The 20,734-nt window shown below is 42.2% G+C and overlaps 1 protein-coding gene across 2 annotated transcripts in view; it reads left to right on the top strand.

Annotated features, from left to right (window-relative positions):
- Positions 1-20,734, top strand: part of Rfx4 (regulatory factor X4) — a 143,385-nt gene that overhangs the window by 97,215 nt on the left and 25,436 nt on the right. For both annotated transcript variants that reach the window (XM_027927825.3, XM_027927838.2), the window contains 5 exons: positions 2,661-2,761; positions 4,780-4,838; positions 8,273-8,417; positions 10,504-10,598; positions 10,968-11,085. In XM_027927825.3, the coding sequence (XP_027783626.1) occupies positions 2,661-2,761; positions 4,780-4,838; positions 8,273-8,417; positions 10,504-10,598; positions 10,968-11,085 (518 nt within the window). The remainder of the gene's footprint in view (positions 1-2,660; positions 2,762-4,779; positions 4,839-8,272; positions 8,418-10,503; positions 10,599-10,967; positions 11,086-20,734) is intronic.

Genomic DNA, 20,734 nt, shown 5'->3' with positions numbered 1-20,734 from the left:
CCTAGTGGGAAGCACACAGGATGCATAAATAGATTAAATGACACTATAAGGAACAGATTAGCCATATCATAGAGTGGGCCACCCCAAGGAATAAGTAACATGGTGTCGCCAATGAATCAACAACATAAAATAGAAAAAAGAGGATTTAAGAAATTGAAGAAGCAATGTTGTATCTTGCATGCTATATATGGACCTTGTTTGGACCTGATTCCAACAAACAAATAGATGTCTTAGAGAGAAAAAGGGAAATCTGAATACTGACTAGGCTTTAGACAATATTAAGGAATTACCGTTCACCGTGCTGAGCATTCTCATGGTGTGGAGGTGTTACATGCATGTTCATGTGTGTGCGTGCACACATCCACGCTCAAACCTTGTGATTCTGAAAAGCACACTTAGTTTCTGGGGGTGAATGATATTATTAACTTGCTTAAAACACTCTGAAAAAGAAAACTGGCAAAATATTGCTAATTTTTGAAGCTGAGTCACGGGTACTTGGAGTTTTGTTATTCTTTCTTGGGGTATGTTTGGAACTTCTCATAATAAACAAGTTAAAAACAAAACTTCATGGGAAGTAGATTTTTAACATGAGAAAAGAAACAGGTCTGAGGGGGAAATCAGGAATTTATTGTGGACATGTGGAGTTTGACCTGACTCTGGCACTTGTAAATAGAGAGGCCATATACCCAGTGGGCCTGGAGTCCTAAAGACCTCTGCGCTGCACACATGAAAGTGGTTGTAGATAGTGACTGAAGCTGAGGGCAAAGAGAGATTACTAAGCAGGGAAGGAAAAGGGCTTTATGAGAAGAGGGCCCAGGGCTAGATCTGGAAGACACAATGGCCAGGGAGAGGGCCATGAGCTCTGTGTCGGGGAGAAGCAGTAGAGTGAGGAGTCACAGATGCCAAGGGAAGTTAGGGGGTCCAAAAGGCAGATGTGGGCACTAGAGATGTGTGCTGCCAAGATGACCTTGCAAGGTGACCAGAATGCGTCCTCTGGGTTTGCACCACTGATGGAGCTTGCTGCCCAGGTGACAGCTGTTTAGGCTAAGGGACAGGAGCAAGGCCAGGAGTGAATGGGAGTGAAGAAAAGGTGACAAAGAGTCTGGACTGCCAGGCACAGAGGTGCACGCCTGTCATCCCAGCAGCTCAGGAGGTTGAGGCAGGAGGAACACGAGTTCAAAGCCAGCCCCAGCAAAAGAGAGGCACTAAGCAACTCAGTGAGACCCTGTCTCTAAATAAAATACAAAATAGGGCTGGGGATGTGGCTCAGTGGCTGAGTGTCCCTGAGTTCAATCCCTGATCCCCTCCCCGGAAAAGAGTCTGGAACACTCTGTGAAGATGTCTGTAAAGTGGTAGATAGACATGGTGGTAGCTTGAAGAGAGTTGAGGAAATGAGTTTTTATTTTATTTATTTTACTCTTTAAGGCAAAGCATCCTTAAATACATTAAGATACTGAGAGAATAATCCAGCAGAGAGTAAAAAGTTGAATATAGAAGGGAAGGGCCAGTTGGCCGTGTAGGTTCCTAAAAGGCAGGAGAGGGTGGGACAGGGAGTTTAGTCCTGGGACAGAGGAGAGATTGCTCCTTGATTCTTTCAGGAAGAAAGAAGATGATCCACGTAGGTGGTAGAAGGTCAGTGATAGTCTTCCTTTGTGTTTGTCTTTCCTGAGAAACAGGGGGTGACACCATCTATTGTGGGGAGGGGACTTAGAGGGTAGTGGTGTGAGGGTCTTGGAGAAGGTTAGAGTTAGTCATGGAAAGGGAAGAGCAGGTGACCAAAGAAAATGGATGGAATGCCTGGTGGGGTGAAGGTTGGTGAGCATGACCTGGTGGGAGAGAGACAGTGAAAGACGGAACCAGGGCAGTGTAGGTGGCATTGGTTGAGGGCAAGAATGATGTGGGTGATCAGCATCAGAGAGGTCCACATGTCCAGTGTGGCCAAACAGAATTTCACATGGAAGAAACTGGAGGTGGAGCTATGAGCAGATGTTTTTGATGGTGAGACTTGGGGCACTCAGTGTCTTTTCAACCCCAAAGTCCTATCTCATATTGCAACCTACCATCCCCTGCACAGTTTCTTACCCCTACCCCCTCCCACTTCTTATCTCAAAATTGTCCTTAACTCTCCAAATCTAGTACAGTTGGAAGGCCCATATTAGGGCTCTTTGCCAATTTAAAAAATATGGCTGCTTCCCAGCTCCTGACACATGGCAGCAGTTTGCTAAGCTGGGTGGGAAGGCATCTTCCATATGCTGCAGACGAGTTTCAACTTGTCTGAGGGGACATGGACCAGAGTGGGCTTTGACAGCATGAGGAGGAAGGCCGACTGCAAAACAGCCTTCTTAGGCTACAACCCACTGTCTTCATCCACCTTCTTCCTAAACATGAAGGAACATGTTTTTCTTGCAGAAGGAGTTCTGGATGACACCTCACCTTGCAGTGAGCTTTACAGTTGAGCATGATGGACCAGGGTTAGCCCTGGTTAGTCCCCTCCCATATCCACCTGCTCTCCACAAAGTCTGGGCTTCCAGCTCGGTCCCTGAGCTGTTAAGAAGACTGAGCCTACTGGTAGCAGCCAACACACGATTAGGGGAAAGAGGACCTCTGGGGAGGACTGAGCAACACACGTGGCACTCATAAAGCACCATTTCTCTTTTTAGCTTAACTCAGGTGATTCGAAAGTTTGCCAAGCAGCTGGATGAGTGGCTAAAAGTGGCTCTCCACGACCTCCCAGAAAATTTGAGAAACATCAAATTTGAATGTAAGTACAAATTTAGGAGCAGAATATAATGTTTTAGTGCCAAACATTGTACGTGATTGTTATTAAAATAATAACAGCTAACAGCTACCATTTGACTATAGAGCACTAGGTATTGTACTATGGACTGTATGTGCATGCACTTATTTAATTCTCATAAAATGTTTATTATGGGCGGCCTACTCCTCCTTTTACATAAAGAATTCAGGCTTAGAGAGGTAATAAACGACAGAGACAGAACTTACTACCAGTCTCTCAGATGCCCAAGTCTCTGCTTATCACCACCATTCTCCTTATTCCAATTCATCCTCATGCCACCTCTGCAACATAGGAAAGGGTATCCCCATTCTACAGATGAGAATCTGAGAGGCAAAGCAACTTCCCCAAAGCCACACAGCTGGTAAGTAGGAGCTCTGAGATTTCCTTGAAGCTCTGTGATTGTGATAGCTGAAGACGGAACAGCTCAGGGCTTCATGTAGTCTCTGCCTAATTAGAAAGCCAAATTAATATTTCTCATAAGGGGCCTGGGGTTGTGGATCTATGCAGAGCATCGTGTCTCATGCCCCAGCACTAGCTGGGTCTTAAGAAAACTGCTTCTATTTTTCTATCACCATGTGTTCATGCTTGTGTGAGACTCGTGTGCAGCTCATGTGTTGCTATTAAACAAAGATGAAATGATTTTAAGCAAAACAGGGCTTTAAAATATATGTTTCTTAAAGCCCCATTTGAATGCAGCTTGCTATTCTTGCCCGAAATAAGTGCCAGGGAGGAAAATGAAGGCGATCAAATTACCCTCTCTCCGCAGGCAAAGGAGCCCTTTCAGAGGTGCTTTGAGGCCGCCTGCAGTGCCCATCACCTATTGATAAAGCCCGCTTTATTTCACGGCTCTCAGTTCTTTTCTTTTCTCCAGCACTAAATTCCACATCACAAAGTTAAAGAAAAAGTAATTAAGGAGAAGGATTAACGATTGATCGGCCTGGAAAATTAGAAGTTCATCTGCCCCCCCCCCATCCCCATTCCTTCACCCACACCCTATTTTTCAAACCAAACCAACTCTGAGTACAAATTAGAATAATCCTAGGGAAATTTTGGACTATTTCTTGACCAGTTCAGAAATTAATGAGAAGAAAACCCGGTGCCCATTTTAATTATGCTGACAAAACCAACCAGTTCAAAGTCGATAGCCAGGAGGTCTGCTGAACCTTCCACCTGTGCGTGCCTGGAGGAAGCGTTCTTCCCAGGGAGCCCCGAGTGCATCTGGAGAATGTGTGTGTGTGTGTGTGTGTGTGTGTGTGTGTGTTGGGGGGGGGGGGTGTTGGTAACAAATGCCACTCAAACTTTAAGACCTTGAGCAGGAACGTGTCTTTTCTGCTACAAAATTCACAGATATAAGGTCACCCCACTTGAAAATGGATCAGCTCAATATGTTGGTGTAGGAAACAAGATCTTTTCCTAAAGGCAGAGACCATTAAAATCTGCAAATAGGTTATGGAAATAATTTGATAAAAATGTCAGATTGGGCATGCAAAACCACATCACTGTGGAGCCTGGGTTCCACCCTAGAAGCACTCCCTACCCCCACACACCACGGAGGCTCAATCAAGATTTCCTATTAGACTACTACTTTTTAAAGGGACTTCTTCAAAGCTTCCATTTGATTCCTGCAATTATTTATGGAGAGAAGTGATTGAGCTTGCAATTAGCGAAATGAAAGACAAGTAAATAATTGCCTTTACTCACGGTTGATTGACGCCACCACTTCTCACACCTGCAAGTGTGGCATGTGAGTGACTTTGAAATCTGTACCCCAAATATCACCATTAGGAAATAGTTGTTGAAGCCCAAACAGGAGAACAAAGAATCAAATGCAGGGTTTTGTCAGTGGGTGCATAAAGTGGGGGTGGGCCATGTGACAAATTTAGGCAAAATGAGAAAGATACTTTTTGAAATCTGCCTCTGGGAAATCAAGGTAGAATCATAAAGCATGCACATATTTCCAATTAACTTTTTTCTTTTTGCAGTGTCGAGAAGGTTTTCCCAAATCCTGAGACGGCAAACATCGCTAAATCATCTTTGCCAGGTATCTGTACCCTCTGTGTGTATTAACCACTGCTTAGTCATTGCAAATCCCCGGGAAAAATCCAGAAAAACAATTTCCTGTAGCTCTGTCAGGCCGACGACAGTGTTTAACTTCTGTGTTTAACTTCTACAGATGAGGAATAAAACTGGTAGCCAGTACCTGTTTCAACTCATATGCAAAATCATTTCTGACATCAGTTGCCCCTGAGCCTTTCAGATGTATTCAAGAGGCCGCAAATTTATGGATCCCTTAAGTCAGAGCTTTTCAGTCCCTATTGACATTTGGGTGTGCATGATTTCTTGTTTGTGCAATGTCCGTAGCCTCTAGCCACTAGATGCCAATAGTCCTACCCACCCAGCCCTTGTGACAGCCAAGAAGGCCAGTTCAGCCTAGGGGGTGAAATTTCCCCCACTGTGAGCCTCTGAGTCAGATAATTCAAAAGGGATAAACAGGATGATTTGTTTGTTGTGGCATCCAAGAGTTCAAAGCTAAATAGTACCTTAAATATTTGCCCAATTTTGTTTAGTTTTTCCAGATCTGCATTATTTTTAGCACAAAATTGACATGCACTTACCATAAAAAAGTTCAAACATGAAAGTGTATAAACTAAAAGTGAAAGACCCCACTCTGTGCTCTATGTACTCTATAGTTACAACTAGGTGGCATATAACTATTAATTTTGTGCCTAATGAAGGAACTAAAGTCTGTTAAGGCCACCCATTAATATCACACTCAATTACTAATAGCCTTAAAGCAGCAGTGACCAACTGATGGCCACAGACCAAATCTGGCCCTAGGACATGTCAGATTATTGTTTGATTTGCATATGATCAGGTTGTTTTTTTTTTTCAGTTGGTCACTAACAGTTGAAACTAGATGACAGCTAAATACCCAGATTGGTGTAGAAACCCTTGGAGAGCTGGTATCATGCCCAGAGGGCAGTTCCCCGGGCAGCAGCAGTATCTCAGCAGGCACCGCCCTCCTCACCCACCAACTCTCCTAGAGTTGGCCCACCTTGCTCATGTGTGTCACCTGCCTGCCCCTCTGTGTGTTGAGGTTTGAACCTTCTCCCATAAAGTGCTTCTGGGTCTGGTGATGCTGGTTCTTCAAGGTCAAGGCAGGAGGGAAGGCTCCAAACAGAATCCAGAGAGTAAAACTGCACCTCCCCACCCATCTCACACTTCCTGTCCTGTGCCTAGTGTACATGGCACAGGGATGATTTCAGGAAGGAAGGAAACCCTCAATAAGGAGGTTAACCTGTGCAAAGCCTGATAAATTAAGGGGATTCAGGGCAGAAGACAGCATCAGCAAAACCAAGAAACCTTCCTGAGGGCAGAGGCCAGCTTGGAAGGATGCTCCTTGGGTCATATCAGGGAACACAGACATGGTTTTGGTGTTTCTCTCTGGGGCTCAGATGGCTTAGGAAGGACTTTGCCCTTTCAACACACATGCAGGTATAAGCATCCATACGCATGCCTACAACCAAGTGTTGCACAAGCATGCACACACACACACACACACACAGCCTGGGGAGTGAAATTACCCCCACCGTGAGCAATTTTTCCACTTTCCACACTCAAAGACAGTATGCAATTTAATTGGCAAATACCACTTTTGCATCTACTGGACTGCCTCAGACACATTCCTGGATCAGCCAGAGGACCGGGGTTGGTGTGAGAAACGAAATACCACAGAACATCTGCGCCAGTATCCCAGTGAGCTTTCCTAAACACACAGAGCAAACCAGACTAACAAGTCAACCAAAGACTCCCCCCTAACTCTCTGACCCAAGAGTCACATACCCAAGCTCTTCCAGGCACGCCAAGCAAGCCACTTGGCACTCATATCTCAGCCACTCAGAGCAGTGCCTACTCAAAACACTATGCTTAATGGCACCTGTCCTGGGGTGGGAGGAGTGGGGATAGCAAACAAACAAACAAAAAATTAAATGTGAGTTTTACAAAGGAAAGAGAATGGAAACAGGCATAGAATATATACACATTCTATTTAGATAAGACAGTCAGAGGAAGCCCCTCTCTGGGTGTGTCAATTAAGCTAGCCCATCATGACGGCAGGGTTGCTGGGGCAAAGTGGGAGAAGAATGAGAACATCACGTACAAAGGCCCTGAGATATCAACACAGCCACGGCAAAGAGAACCAACCAGAACAGCAGCTGCTATTTTTACTGTGAATTATGCTTTTCAAACATTATCTCCATACCCTCAACAGCAGCCCTCATTAATACATAGGTGCTATCACTTCTCCATTTCATGAAGCAGTCAACTGAGATTAATCTTGCCTGTCCCAAATCAATGAGCTAGTTAGCAGCCAAGCCAGGATATGAAGTAGATATGTTTGAATCCAGAAACCTGACTTTTACCTCCAGTTGCTTTTGTTATCATTAGACACTGATGCAATTTATGTATTTATATATTCTAGGCCTCTTTGGCCTTCAAAGACTTCGACAGTTATTTAAGTAAGCTATTGTGCTTGGACAGTCTAGGTTTAACAAGGGTTGACATTATTTACCATCCTCTGGAAGTTCAGAAGTATTATGAGATTTACAATGTCCTTGTGTATTTTCAATCTTTTTATTTTACTCAACGATGTTTTGAATACATGCAAGTAAAGGAAACGAGCGAGGGTATGTTTTTCTTGGCTTTTATTGGTATTGTTCCATATTGGTAATGTTGTTCCCAATTTTGTTCCAACTTGTAAATTTAAGTTCACTAGAGAGAGTTTGCTGGGGAAGTCACAGCCCTAACACACACACACACACACACACACACACACACACACACATACAAAATTGATCCTTACAATGTACTTTCCTTTTTCCTCCATCTTGATTATTCATATTGCTTTTAATCATCCTAGTATACAAAAAGAAAAAACAAACAGAAAACCAGAGCTTAAACTAATCTAGAATGCATTTACATGATAATTCACATTTTGAAATATCTGGGCTTAAACCTATCATAGGCCAGAGGAGCAGGAACATTTCCTAAATCCGGCCTGGCCCTGTTGCTTCTCAAGTGCTAGAGACACACGGGCTATGAAGCAGAGACCCCCCCATCCCACAGGCATACATCAGAAAGCTGACGGATCTCTGGCCTTCGTCCCATTGTTTGATGGGGTCAAGACGAAAGGAGCTGGGAACAGCAGGGTCTGGTCTGGCCTAGGCCACCTTGGTAGTTCCTTAGAGAGAGAGAGAGAGAGAGAGAGAGAGAGAAGGGAAGAGTCAGGAGGAAACAGTGTCTGAGTCTTCTGAATGATGGACTTGTCTGCTGCTTTCCTGAAACGGAGTTTTCCTAAATTTCAGGGTAGTTTACAGAATTCCACATGCAGATTCATTAAAGAAGCTTAAAAGGAAACAATGTTAGGTGTTTTAACCTAAAACCCACAAACTAATGAGTGGATTGATTGGGTCACAGGCATCTCGGACGGTGATCCACAGTGCAGACATCACGTTCCAAATGCTGGAGGACTGGAGGAACGTGGACCTGAACAGCATCACCAAGCAGACCCTCTACACCATGGAGGACTCTCGCGACGAGCACCGGAAACTCATCATCCAGTGTAAGGTGTTCCACCAGGGCTCATTTCCTTCTGATTTTGCTTTTTAAAGAAAGACAGAGTATCTTGGTATTTATTTAAGTGGAATTCTGCCCCTTCATTCTTCCTGGGTCCCATCCTCTTTATTGTTCCCATCAGATGGGTTGACCCAGACAGAAGGGCCAGTTGACATGTGTCAACACAGCTGGTGCAGTTGGGCAGCACACAATGTCATGCAAAGGACCCCACATATGACCCCGGATGCCAGGCATACCTCCCTGGTGGTGACATAAACAATGGGGACTAGAGCTTACTGCCTGTCTCCGCATGTGTCAGTCTGGAGTCCACAGCTGCTTCAGGGGAGGGTCACATGAGTCGGTGCACCTATTGGCAGGAGAAACTTCCAGGCACATTAATGCTTGAGAAGGGGTGGACAGTGATTTACTTCTGCCAGCATACACTCATGTCCATGTGGACAGAGACTTCCAACTACAGACTGTGTGTGTGCTGCTCCAAATACGACCCTGACCTGGGCAGGGCCTCTGATTTGAGGAGAAAAGCAGCAGGAGAGGGCCAAGGGACACCATCACCTCTGTCCTGCCCAGGGCATCCCCACAGCCTTTCAGGGTCCCCGGCCACCTCCCCCCTCTAGTGGTTCTTCCTTTGCCACGCATCTCAGGAGAAGGCAGCTTGAAGACAGGAAGGAGGAGATCAGTACTCCTTCCGGGGGGATTTTAGAAAGATTGATGCTGAGATCATGGGTGGAGCAGGGGGATGGCTATAGCACCTTGCACCTTCTGTATGGTGCAAGTGACCTTGTTCAGGATGCTGCAGAGAAGCTGTCCCCATGAAGAGGGGCTATTCAGAGTTTCCCAGGCCCCTCTGAATTCCAAGATATACCTTCTGTGCTGTCATCTTGAGGGGCGTATATCTCTAGTCCCCCAGTCTGAGCTTATGATGCTTATATAAAAAGTCCTCTAAGATATTTGTTAGAGGACTCTTTCCCCTTAAGGTCTTTTCAAAAGCAAATAGAGCAGCTGGAATACTGGACCATGTGGACCCTCCCAAGGCTTCTTTCCTGGCCAAGCCCTATCTCAACTCAGGCTCCCATTTCTTCCTCTGCAGCTGCCCCCAGCCCACTCCTCCTCAGTTAAGAATCTTAGAGGTCATCACTGAAATAATGATGCAGTTTTTTGACTGTCTGATGTGTGCCAAGTTCTGCATCAAATCCACCATATGCTGACTTCACTTAATCTGTCCATCAGCCCTGTGAGGAACACTGCCTTGTCACCCCCACTTTACAGATGAGAAGATGCAGCCCCAAAGAACTGGGGAGGCTTCCCAGAGTCATGTGGCAAAGTAGCAAAGCTGGATGTGAAACCAGGCCTCATCTTGGCCTCACAACCAGAATTAATGGCAAATCAGAAGTTGAACAAATAATTCACAAATGCACTGCATCTTACCAAAGAGGACTGAGCTTTGTGATGCAGGGTCAGGAAGGGGAGATTGAGGAAACGTACCAAGCTTGAAGGCCAACGGCCCAGTGCACGGGTGTCAGGCCCGAATCTCCCCACTAGACAGTTGGGGAGTCCCTGAACCAGAGTGAACTGGACCAACAGAGCAGCAGCCCCTCCGCCCATTCATTCAATCCTGTTTTTATTGGCTAACAGCTGCTTAGCAGATAATGCACTAGATAATAAAGATACCAGACAAAGAACTGGCAAGGAGACACTCACAGACCTGACTGTAACCCCGCGTTATTAGTGATAGAATAAAGTGCCATGAAAGAACAGAGGCGGACTGATCAGTTTGGGGCAAGGGCCCCAGGCAGGGTTAGACCCCTCAGTATAAAAGGTATAAAACAGCAGAGCATGTTGGGAACTGACAAATACATGAGATGGCCAGCCCTCCCAGCATTCACAGGCATGGAAGATGAGCCAGGGAAGGTCGGTGGGGGCGCTGATGTCCTAATGCTATGAATGCCCTGCTAGGACTTGGATTCTGATTCATTCAGTTTTACTTTGCTCATCCTGCACCCCCTGCTCCTTTGAGGTGAACCTCTGTTTAAACACAACTGCAGGAGTTGTGTGGGGCTCTCCTTTGTTTACAGTGTACCAGGAGTTTGACCACCTGCTGGAGGAGCAGTCGCCCATCGAGTCCTACATCGAGTGGCTGGATACCATGGTGGACCGATGCGTTGTAAAGGTTGGTAAGCTGGAGCGGAAGGGGCAGCCTTGGGTCCTTCAGCACTTCACTTGTCTGTGTGAACAGCTGGCTAATACAGAGCCCCCAGTGAGCCACAGGCAGCTGTGAGTTCTTGGGTTCCAAGGGGAGACCTGGCCCTCAGCCCTAGGAGGTAGAAGCCCGACCCTGCATCTCCCATCCCTGATTCAGTCACATCAGCCTCTCTACTGTGTGCACTGAGTATTGGCATAAGATTCAATTTTTAAGTGTATTTTTGCTGCAGAACATTGTTCCACAGTATTAAGACCCATGAGCCTCCCTGTCATTTTTCAAATAGAAATAAATGAAAAGTCAAGATGATCACTATTAATCCCATTCAATTCCTTGTAGGTGGCTGCCAAGAGACAAGGGTCCCTGAAGAAAGTGGCCCAGCAGTTCCTCTTGATGTGGTCCTGTTTTGGCACCAGGGTGATTCGGGACATGACCTTGCATAGCGCCCCCAGTTTTGGTAAGAACACCCCAGTCCTCCCCCCATTCCTTTTCTCTGAGCTGTATGTACTGAATCCACCTCTGTGAATTAGTTGTATTGAGGCTACAAGTTCCTCTGTTGGAAACATGTCTATGTTGAGGACCTAACATTGTTGGGACTTTCAGAGAAGAAAGATGACACTGCTTTCTGAAAATGAAGTATCCAGTCTGAAAAGGAGAGGATCACACACAGAGTATGACCTGAGTTTAAAGAGGAGTAAACAGTAATGACTGGGCACCCCCTTTACAAGATGTCCCCAGTGCCGTCGTGCCGCTTCCACAGGACTGTTTCCCAAGTGGGCCCATGAAGAGGCCTCTAAGTTTAAACATTTGCAAGTGACCCGATGGAAACTTTTTTTTTTAATTGACTTTTTATTTTTAAAATGATTGACATTTGTTTTACTGGCCCCCTGGGTTTTCTACTTCCTTACCCAAGTCCTTACCTACTGCTTTCTAGTATAACAGGCCTTGAAATCTCTGCCCAGTGGTCCTGTTTCTGCAGGCAGAAACCTAATCACCAAGTTAATGTGAATGCCTCTGCTACATAGTAGGACACAGTTTTCTACCTTTCACTGAAAAGAATGAAGTATGCATTGAGTCTGGGTCCTTAAAGTGGGGACTTTACGGCATTCTGTGAACATTCGAAATCACAAAACACTTTGGTCTTCATTTTATAGGCATTTTGGTAAAGGACTATTGGTATAAATTTTCAGGGTAATTGCTTAAGTTCTCTATTAACCTTGCAAGTAGAGATGTGGTTTTATTTCTCATTATCTCCAATTAAGCTGGTCAGCTCCAGATTTTGCACTGGGTTTAATTTGACACTTTTCCATCTAGCTTTCTATGGTCTCTGTCACCATTTTCCAGTCAGGCTATACAATGAAGTGACGACGAGGTGAAACACAGAGCACCATTTTTTCTAAACAGCCCTGTCCATGAAAGACCATGTTTGCCCACTCAGAGAGGCATTTTGTTGTAGATTTCTTTAATCTTAGTTCTGAAAGTTCTCTGAACCTTCCTGCAGCATGGCTACAGATGGAAATTCTCTTGGAGAGCTGAGTATGGAAATACTCTGGTGACTGCTACCTGGGCAGTGCCATCAGGCATGGCATTTTGATGACTTCCAGTCAGCAGAGTTACTGTTAGCACATGTTACCTCTAGGTCTGGAAAAATCATTGGTGCATAACTGTTTTCACTTAAGTAAATGGTTGAAAACTATTTGAGATTTTTGTCGTTGTTTCAAAACTCAAAGATTCAACAGTGTCACGCATAAACACACATGTACACACCCACAAAGCAAGCATCCCCTTTTTGTTTTATTCCTTTAAATTTGCTGATTCATGAACTAAGTATAGCACTGACTACTTTCCATTAGACAGGGAAAGCAGTTCCCTTTCTACTACCTCTTTCGATTCATTTGTTTTTATTAATAGTCAATGTGAAAAAGGAAGTTTGGACACTTAGGACAATTAGGGTTTATAAATAGGTTGAATTTATTACTGAGAAGTATGGTTCCTTAAAATGTGTTTATTTCTTTTTGAACCACACACTATTTTAGAATATGCTGGAAGCTCAGGCAAATGGCCAAAAAAAAAAAAAAATTAGAAAAGGAAAGAGATATTAACCCAATTTCACTTTTACAGTATTTTTCAACCTTGAATGAGTTGAAATAATACCTGCCTCCAAGTCCATTTAGCAAACTATCTGAAATGGTCCAGCTCATCTGACTCATTGTTGAGTTTTGCAGCTTGGGGTGACAGGCAAGTTGAAAGAATTTGCGGCAGACAAAAGCCCAGCTCCCCCTTTCTGCCTGTATATGTCAAAGACCCAGTTGGTGGCTGTGTTTGGGTCATGTGTTCCCTGTATGAAAACAGCTAATTAGGAAAAAGAGCCCTCTGTTCCCTGGCCCCCTCCCCCAGCCCAAGGGGCCAGCTCCATGTATCTCATAACTCCCACCCGGTCCTCTCCTCGGGGCTGTGAATAGGTGGCAGCCCCACAGGCTGATCATTACAATGATCGCGTGGGATACCGAAAGGATCCCGTGGGGGATTCGATCACCTCTTCCCAGAACAGCCCCTTTCAAAGGTAGTTGACTCCTTTCTTTTCCTTAATTCCTTTTTACTCTTTTCTCCCTAATTCCTTTCCACTGAAAGAACTTATGCTGTGAACTAAAGTAACCAGATTTGTCCTTGCTGTAAGCAATGATTTCTAGCAAAATTAGTCAGTAAAGGTGGCAGGCAGTGAACTTTCAGTCCTGATGGAGCTGAGCAAATTTATTTCAATAAAACACACCATATTTTCAGTTGACTGGTCTGATTTCAGCTCAGAGGCTACCTGGACCCCAGTCAGCACTGGGCCTTTCCCATTGCACTCTGGGTTTCTTTCACTGTTAGGAACATCTGAAGGGCAATAAGCACTCCAGTGTAAAACAGTTTGAAAAGAGCCCCTGTGTGACAGCTGAGGGGGCAGGATTGCATGTCACTTCTGTGGTTTGTGTTTTTACATGTGTGTTTTCTGGACTAGCGTCAAATCTCACCCCCTGGGCGGGGTTGGGAGGCCCCATGGGTGTCTGTCAGGGAGTGGTTCCCAGACCAAGTGGCCATGACCAGCCTTCTACACTGCTTCTCTACACTCAGATGTCTTGGCCTGTCTCTGAGTCAAGCAGAACCTGCTAAAAACTGCAGGATTTTGACATTCACAATGTCACGCAGGCCCTCTCCAAGCCCGAGGAGGCAGGGATTGCCCTCTCTGTATGGAGAAGAGGATCTGTATGGATTGTGCAGGAGGCAGGCTGATTCAGCCTGAACTGGGTCCCAGGCTCAAGTGGAGCTCCTTCTCCTACACCAGCTGCCTCTTCCCCTGGGGGTCGAATATCAATGACACCCACAACAAAGGCCTAGTAGACTTTACATTTGGCATTTCTCATTCGCTTCTAACATAATACTGTGGGTCTCTATTAGTGCCCTCATGTGACAGATGAGGAAACTGAGGTGGAACTTGAAGACTTCCCTAAGATTAGACACAATAAGGAGACAAAGATGGAATAGTGATAATTATTATAACAAATATTAGTAAGCACACACTACATTTAATTCTCACATTAACTCGGCAAGGCCAAAAATAGGTGTCTTTCTACAAAGGTGAAAAGAGAGCTTGGAGAAGTGTTTTGCCCAAGATCAAGGTGGCAAGTGGCAGAGTTGTATGTCAAATTGGGTCTGCCTGACCACAATGCCCATGCTTATTCAAGTATCACACTTACCCTGGGCTCCGATGCATGGCACAAAAGGGCTATCACCGACACTGATGGTTTTAAATACACACATGTATATGGGTTAAAATTAAAAGAGGCTAAGAGAGAAAAGAACGTTGATTACAGTAATAACATTTGCCAGAGGACAATAGAATAATAAATGTTATTCAAGAGTAAGGGCAACTAGGGCTGGTGATAGACCTCAGTTGGTAGAGTGCTTGCCTCATATGCACAAGGCCGCCCTGGGTTCAATCCCCAGCACCACAACTAAAAGATATACTCAGTTATAGGAAGACTAAGGGAATCTGGCACCCACAGGTCTTCATTTACAAAAACAAAAAACAAAAGATGCATTTCAGCAAAAAGAAAAAGCCACAGGTAAGGTCTGTAATACAAGAAACCACAATTTTCTGGTCATTGTTGCAGTCTACTTGGAAGTCTGATAACCATTTTATTAATGGTGATGACAAGGTAGCTCGGAGTTCCAGGAGCGACTGTCCCAAGGGTGGGGCTTCCTTGCTTTTATGATCCACTGTCTGACACAGTGTGACTTCTGCCATGTTATTGGTCCAAGTAGTCACAGGTCTACAAAGATCCAAGGGCAGCACAGACCCACTGTTATCAATGGGAAGAATGTAAAAGAATGTGAGGGCTCTGGGCTGGGGTTGTGGCTCAGTGGCAGAGTGCTTGCCTAGCATGTGTGTGGCACTGGGTTCAATTCTCAGCACTGCATATCAATAAATAAAGTTCCATTGACTACGACAACAACAAAAAAGACAATTATGGAAAAAAAAAAGAATGTGAGGGCTCTATTTTCAGATGAGAGAAAAATTTAAATATGTAAATAAATGAACTTTTTACTCTAATTTTAGAACTAATCTTTTAAAAGTGTGTTTTAAAAAGATAAAACCAAGTTTGAGGAAAAATATAATAGAGTAGTGGGAAAAATACAAAATAGTATAGTAGACATAAAGACTAAATGATAAAGTAAATGAAAAATCTCTTCCTTTGAGAAACATCAGGCAAATATATATATATATATATATATATATATATATATATATATATATATATAATTTGTTCTTTTTAGTTATACATGACAGTAGAATGTATTTTGACATATCATCCATATGTAAATGGAATATAATTTCTCATTGTTATGGTTGTACATGACATGGAGTTATATTGGTTATGTATTCATATATGAACCTAGGAAAGTTATGTCCAGTTCATTCTACTATCTTTCCTATTCCCATCCCTCCTCCCTTCCCTTCATTTCCTTTGTCTAGTTCAATGAACTTCTATTTTTCCTTCTGCCTTCCCTTATTGTGTGTTAGCATCTACATATCAGAGAGAACATTCAGCCTTTGTTTTTTGGGGTAGGGATTGGCTTATTTCACTTCTCCAATTCCACCCATTTACTGGCAAATGCCATAATTTCATTCTTCTTTAAGGCTGAGTAATATTCCATTTTGTATATATAACACATTTTCTTTATCCATTTATCTATTGAAGGGCATCTAGGTTGGCCCCATAGCTTTACTATTGTGAATTAAGCTGCTATAAACATTAATGTGCCTGCATCACTATAGTATGCTGACTATAAGTTCTTTGGATATAAGCCAAGGAGTGGGATAACTGGGTCAAATGGTGGTTCCATTCCAAGTTTTCGAAGGAATCTCCACACTGCTTTCCAGAGTAGTTGCACCAATTTGCAGTCCCACCAGCAATGTATGAGTGTGCCTTTTCCCCACATCCTCATCAACATTTATTATTACTCATATTATTGATAAATGTCATTCTGACTGGTGTCAGTGTAGTTTTAATTTTCATTTCTCTAATTGGTAGAGATGTTGAACATTTTTTCCAAACATTTGTTGACTGATTGTATTTCTTCTGTGAAGTCTCTGTTAAGTTCCTTAGCCCATTTATTGATTGGGTTGTTATTATTATTATTGGTGTTAAATTTTGTGAGTTCTTTATATATCCTGGAGATTAATGCTCTATTTGAGGTGCAGGTGGCAAAGATTTTCTCCCATTCCATAGGCTCTCTGTTCAGGTTCTTGATTGTTTCCTTTGCAGTGAAGAAGTTTTTTAGTTTGATACCATCACATTTATTAAGTCTTGATTTTACTTCCTATGCTTTAGGGATCTTGTTGAGGAAGTCAGTTCCTAAGCCAACATGCTGGAGATTTTGGGGCCTTCTTTTTCTTCTAGTAGACACAGGGTCTCTGGTCTAAAGCCTAGGTCCTTGATCCACTTTGAGTTGAGTTTTGTGCAGAGTAAGAGATAAGGATTTAATTTCGTTTTGCTGCATATGGATTTCCAGTTTTCCCAGCATCATTTGTTGAAGAGGCTATCTTTTTTCTCCAATGCATGTTTATGGCACCTTTGTCTAGTATAAGATAACTGTATTTATGTGGATTTGTTTCTGTGTCTTCTATTCTGTACCATTGGTCTACATGTCTGTTTTGGTGCCAATACCATGCTGTTTTTGTTACTGTTGCTCTGTAGTATAGTCTAGTATTGTGATGCCACCTGCTTCACTCTTCTTGGTGAGGATTGCTTTGGCTAATCTAGAAAAATAAGAGTATTTTTCCAAATGAATTTCATGACTGCTTTTTCTATTTCTATGAAGAACATCATTGGAGAGGGGCTGGGGATGTGGCTCAAGTGGTAGCGCGCTCGCCTGGCATGCGTGCGACCCGGGTTCGACCCTCAGCACCACATACAAACAAAGATGTTGTGTCCGCCGAGAACTAAAAAAAATAAATAAATATTTAAAAATTCTCTCTCTCTCTCTCTCTCTCTCTCTCTCTCTCTTTTAAAAAAAAAGAAGATCATTGGAATTTTAATAGGAATTGCATTAAATCTGTATAGTGGCCATTTTGACAATATTTATTCAGGCAAATATATTTTTATAGGCAAGTTTTACCAAACTTACAAGAGGCGTATAATTCTCAGCACATGAAAATAAACAGGAAGACATGAAAATTAGTATTTAAGAAAATAAAAATTAAAATAAGAAGCACAGTAAAACTCATTTAATGAAGTTAATCCCAATTTCAAAATCTGGCAAGAACAGTAGATGAGCCTGGTGTAGTGGCACATGCCTATAATCCCAGTGGCCCAAAAAAGTGAGGCAGGAGGATTGCAAGTACAAAGCCAGCCTCAGCAATTTAGTGAGACCCTAAGCAATGTAATGAGACTCTGTCTCAAAATAAAACATTAAAAAAGGCCCAGAGGGCGGGGGGGGGGGGGGGGGTGTCGGGGGTTGTGGCTCAGTGATAGCGCACTGTCTGGCATGTGTGAGGCGCTAGGCTCAATTCTCAGCACCACATATAAATAAATAAATAAATAAAGATATTGTGTCTACAACTAAAAAATATATATATTTAAAAAAGGGCCCAGGATGTGCCTTTATGGTTATGCACCCCTGGTACCAAAAAAACAAAACACCCCCCCCAAAAAAAAAGAGGAAATTAAAGATGAAAAAGTTTTGGTGAAAATACTAGCAGATCTAATTCAGTAGCAGTTTTTTTTTTAAATCATGATTAATTAGGACTGTGCCAAAAATTCAAGTATGATTCAAAGTCTGAAAAATGACTAATTAACTTACTATATTAATAGATTAAAAGAGAAAAATCATACCATCATCTCTAGGGATACAGAGAAAAACACTTGATGCCATTCAGCTCTCGAATATGGTTTTTGAGAAGGGGATTTGTTTAACATAAAAGATTATCTAAAAATCTGCAACAAACATATTAAATGGTGACATTTTAGAAGTTTTCCCCTTTAAGACATGAAAATACAGGAGTGACTTCTGTTACTAATAAATACATGCTGGAGGTCCTAGTCACTGCAATAAGAAAAAAACATAAGAAATGGAAGGAAAACACAAAATTGTCTTTATAGCTGTCATGATTGCAGATAAAGAAAAGAGAAACCACAAACTAATAGAGCAAATAAGAATTCAGCCAGGTTACAGATTCAGTAACTGAATAATACTAACTTGAATTACAAATATATATAATATGTATTTGTGTATATAAGTATGTGTGTGTGTATGTATGTGGATAGATAGATATATATATATATATATGCCATGAATAATAGAAACTGAAATTAAAAACTACCTAGAAATAATTCTAAGAAATTATTTTAAGATCTTCAAGGACAGATTTTTAAAAGTTATCAAAATATACCATGCTCATGTTTGGAAAGACTCAACTTCAAAAAATATTAACTCTCTTCAAATTAATACATAAATTCAATGAAATTCCAGCCCAAATCTTTCTTCGATTTTGATAATCTGATCTTAAAGTTCCTTTGGAAAAGTAAAAGGCCCAGAACATAAAGATAATGTGAAGGTAAGGAAGAGCAAGGGACAAGGATTCACTTCTCAGACTCAGGTTTATCATAAAGACAGTGTGGCATTCTGATCATGTCAGACAAAGAGGGAAGAAATAGAGCAGAGAGGCCAAGACAGACTGACATGAAGCTGGCCTTCATCAGCTCCTATAAACTAAGTGTTAAAATCAGTGGAGAAATGTTCTGAAAGAAGAACTTTAGAGTAAATAAAATAAATTTCATTCCCTTCCCTACAACTTCTGAAAAGAAACATCTAAATGAAAAACAACAACAACAAAATCAGTTCTTAAACTTCTTGGAAGAAAACATGAAGTGATATCTTAATCTTGGAAAAGGACAAGCACAAAGGAAAATATTGCCAAAATTGACACATTTGGATTTTAAACTTCTGTTTAACAAGTAGACCATAAGCAAAGTGAAACATAAAAGCCACAGAGAGGGAGAAGATATTTTGCAATGCGTGTAACTATCATACAATGTATAATAAACCTCTTTAGATTTTTTAAGACAAATACCCAGCGTTTGTCTGATCATTATACACTAGTAGAAAAATAAGCAAAGAATATGAATAAACAATCCACAAAAGAGTAAATTCAAATGGACAATGATCATACGAAAAGATGTGCAACTTTGTAGTAATTAGGGTGATAAAAATTATGATGACAGTATCTCATACCATTCAGACTGGCAAATGCTAAATTTCACACAGCCCGGTAACATCATGCAACATTTTGGTGAGCAAGAGTCATGATCTCATAAGACTGAAGTTGGAAGTGCTGTTGGACCATCTATTCCACTTCAGTCCCAGACACCAGGACAGGTAGAGAAATATTAATTGCAGCCAGTTTTCAATGGTGAGAAATTGACAACAGAAGAATGGATAAATTGTGGTGTATCCAAACAGTGGCCATTAAAATAGACCTATGCATGTATTATACCATTTACATTGGATTTGCAAACAGAAAACAATATTACATGTACAGATGCATACATACATATATACATACATGTAGCAAGAACATAAAATGCATGTGAACAATAAATCAAGGTAGTGATTACTCGGATGATAATGAGGGGACAGAGGGATTCATGAAGAGAATGCAGGGAGCTTTATCTTTTCAACTAAAAAATGGATTCAAATGCGATCAAATGTTAACATATTATACAGGCAGGTGATAAGTATATTGCCATTCATTTTTAAAATTTAGGGTTTTCTGTGTTTGAAGCTTTTTCATAGGGAAAAAGAAAATGCAATCAATTAGATTACCATATCACAACAACCAAAATTTCTTTTGTGTCTATTCTAATATCTTTTTCATATCAGGCTTGCTTGAGCCTCTACCACGAGCCTGGCAATGTTCTGGGTGCTGGGCCCAGAACTTTCAGTGGGAAGGACATAAAAATCCCTGCAATATGGGGTTTACAGTCTAGGGGAGGGAGGCACATCATAAAGATAAATGAGTTAAATATATAGTATAATAGATGATGGTAAGTATTACAGATGGATGAAGCAGGGGGTGTTAGCTGCAATATATTCTCTCTTTTTCTCCCATTAATCCTTCTCTATCTCCATTTTTATTTTCCTGTATTCTGTTTGCTCTGTTCCTGAACTGTTTATTGCCCAATAACCTTAACGATGGATTTCTGCTTACTAAGACCACAGTAGCCTTTGTGAAGTCAGAGACTGAGCTTCATGCATCCTTTGTATTCATCATACAGCACAATAGCAGGCAGGTGGCAGTAGCTTTACAAACTCTTGTTGTTCAAAGATGATTGAAAATTAACAGACGGATTGGGTAACAGATCGGTGCCATTAAGGAAGAGAGCTAAAGCCCAGATCAACAATTCCCCCCTGGTACTGGCCTCCAAGCCCAGCTCTGGTGTTCCTAAGTGTGGCTTTAGGCATGTTCCTTTGTCTTATCAGATCTTGTTGTTTCCTGACCCATAAAACCAGAAGTTTGTAGGAGATGCTTTCCAAGGTTCTAAAATTGTAAAATTATTAGC

The sequence above is a fragment of the Marmota flaviventris genome, chromosome 3 (genome assembly GCF_047511675.1).
Source record: "Marmota flaviventris isolate mMarFla1 chromosome 3, mMarFla1.hap1, whole genome shotgun sequence".
Taxonomy (NCBI): domain Eukaryota; kingdom Metazoa; phylum Chordata; class Mammalia; order Rodentia; family Sciuridae; genus Marmota; species Marmota flaviventris.
This window is presented reverse-complemented; position numbering and strand designations above follow the sequence as displayed.